General features: G+C 39.6%; 1 protein-coding gene across 1 annotated transcript; it reads left to right on the top strand.

The window, feature by feature from the left end:
* Window positions 1–1,840, top strand: tshba (thyroid stimulating hormone subunit beta a). The gene is made up of 3 exons (XM_056387414.1): window positions 1–109; window positions 243–441; window positions 1,212–1,840. The coding sequence occupies exons 2-3, from the start codon at window positions 280–282 to the stop codon at window positions 1,488–1,490; spliced, it is 441 nt and encodes a 146-aa protein (XP_056243389.1). The 5' UTR covers window positions 1–109; window positions 243–279; the 3' UTR covers window positions 1,491–1,840.
* Window positions 1,841–2,139: the final 299 nt, after the last annotated feature.

The raw sequence follows: 2,139 nt of genomic DNA, 5'->3' as shown, positions 1-2,139 counted from the left end.
TAGAGGATAACGGCTAGCTTGGTTAAAGGTTGAGCATATAAAGTTTGTGGGTTTGCATAAATACTGTTCAGCAGGGATGTTCAGACTCACAGCATCATCAGCCCTGCAGGTGAGCACATCTCTCAAGCCGGTGACTCTCACATTAGGGCGGCACAGGAAATGCTATATTTAAGATACCAAACATTTGTTCATCGCTGTTATCTGGTTGTCACTTTGTCTCTTTGTCTTTCTTTCCCGTGCAGGTCCAAAATTGATTGGAAAAAAATAACATTACTCAACATGGAGACTGCCGTGTTCAACTGCTGGTTCCTTTTTCTGCTGTTCAGCCCAACAGTTCCCATGTGTTTACCCACAGACTTCACCCTGTATGTGGAGAAGCCAGAGTGTGACTTCTGTGTGGCGATCAACACCACTATCTGCATGGGATTTTGCTACTCAAGGGTGTGTACTAAAAGTCCTTTGTGTTGAAAGAATAGACTGTTATTTCCTCTTCAGGTGGAAAGAAAGAAAAATTGCCATACAGCAAAAGAGAAGATATAAAAGTTTAGATCCTGTGCACTGACATTTCTTGAATCTAATTAGTTGGCCTGTAACCTGTAACCTGTAACCTTTTTCTTCAAAAACTTTATCAATCAAAATAAATTTCCATTTTTATCATAACCAAGCATCTTAAGTGTATTATCAAGTGTTAAACAGTGTAAATGGAAGGAGGTAATTATATGAAAAATATCCAACATTCAGTTCTGTATATATTCTCTGTTTTTATGAAAGAGCTTATCAAGTATATAAAATCATGACGTAAAACTGTTAATCTTTAAGAAAAGTTGGACTTTTGAATAAAAAAAAAATCACACTAAAGTAAAACATTTACAATATATAATAAATTCATTTTAGGGACTTAACATTCAAAAATGATTAGGAAATCTTCAGTACGTATCGAATTTTAAATCTTTCATTTTACAAAATGCCTTATCTCCGTCATCATCCATTACAGTTATGTGACTTGCAATAAGTACAACATGAAGTATATTTAATATGAAGGTTCTCTGTTTTGTTTGACATTAAGGAAGGAAGTGACAAGTAAAATGAAACAATCATGGTACATTTTTTCCCAGCTGCATCTGCAATCAAGCACGCTAAATAATGAACTCAAGGGAAACGTATTACAAGATCGTTCATGTGCCGTCACTGTGTTTGTGTACGATGAGCAGGACAGCAACATGAGGGACATAGTTGGCCCCCGCTTCCTCATCCAGAGAGGCTGCACCTATGACAAGGTGGAGTACCGTACCGCCGTACTGCCCGGCTGCCCCATTGACTCCAACCCTGTTTTCACCTACCCTGCGGCTGTCAGCTGCCACTGTGGTGCCTGCAGGACTGACAGTGATGAGTGCGCACACAGAGCCGGTGGGGACAGAGCTAGGTGCACCAAACCAGTTAGACGGATCTACCCATACCCTGGTCAGAGCAACTACATGATCCCTTTCTGATTGTATTGTTTTTGTTCTCATTGTGTCTTTTTTCGTTTAAGTTACTGAGCACAACTGCACGATCCAAGAATGTTTTTTTTTGTTTTTTGTAAATATAGGCCATCCTATAGCTTGTGATGGATACAGTGATATCTGCACTGCCTGTACTGTTACCTATTGTACCAGTTTTATTGTGCCTTTGTTGCCCAATGCGTCTGTGCTGCAGCTCTGCTTCTCAGCTTACAATGGGGGTTTATCCTGGTGCGTATTTCTGATTCCTCTTGTACACTCATTTGTGTTTGACTTTTTATGTTTACTTTGAAAGGGATACTCTGAATGCAACTCAATTAAAGCTAAAGTCTCTAAATAGCTCTCTGACTAAGCTGCACTTGACTTAATCACATCCTGTGTTGGATCACAGCTTTCTGTTTACAACATGACAAACACAAGGCCATCATGCTCCACAATGTCACCTCAGGATACTATATTTGCCTCCACAGTCATTCTGGAAGCACATGATTGTTGACACACCACTTATTATTTAATGGATTATCAGGGACAGTGTCAAACCACAAAGCTTTTGAACAACTCACACCAAAGAGAATCAGGAATCGCCGAACACCAGACTTGCATTGGGAATTTGTGATATGTAGAGTTTGTCTGTAGTTTC

This window comes from Seriola aureovittata, chromosome 2 (assembly GCF_021018895.1).
Source record: "Seriola aureovittata isolate HTS-2021-v1 ecotype China chromosome 2, ASM2101889v1, whole genome shotgun sequence".
NCBI classification, from domain to species: domain Eukaryota; kingdom Metazoa; phylum Chordata; class Actinopteri; order Carangiformes; family Carangidae; genus Seriola; species Seriola aureovittata.
This window is presented reverse-complemented; position numbering and strand designations above follow the sequence as displayed.

Bases quoted from the DNA above. Each gene is read 5' to 3' on its own strand.
- tshba (XM_056387414.1), top strand. From the start codon at position 280: ATGGAGACTGCCGTGTTCAACTGCTGGTTCCTTTTTCTGCTGTTCAGC. The intron at 442-1,211 runs GTGTGTACTAAA...TACGATGAGCAG, and splicing joins TGGGATTTTGCTACTCAAGG to GACAGCAACATGAGGGACAT.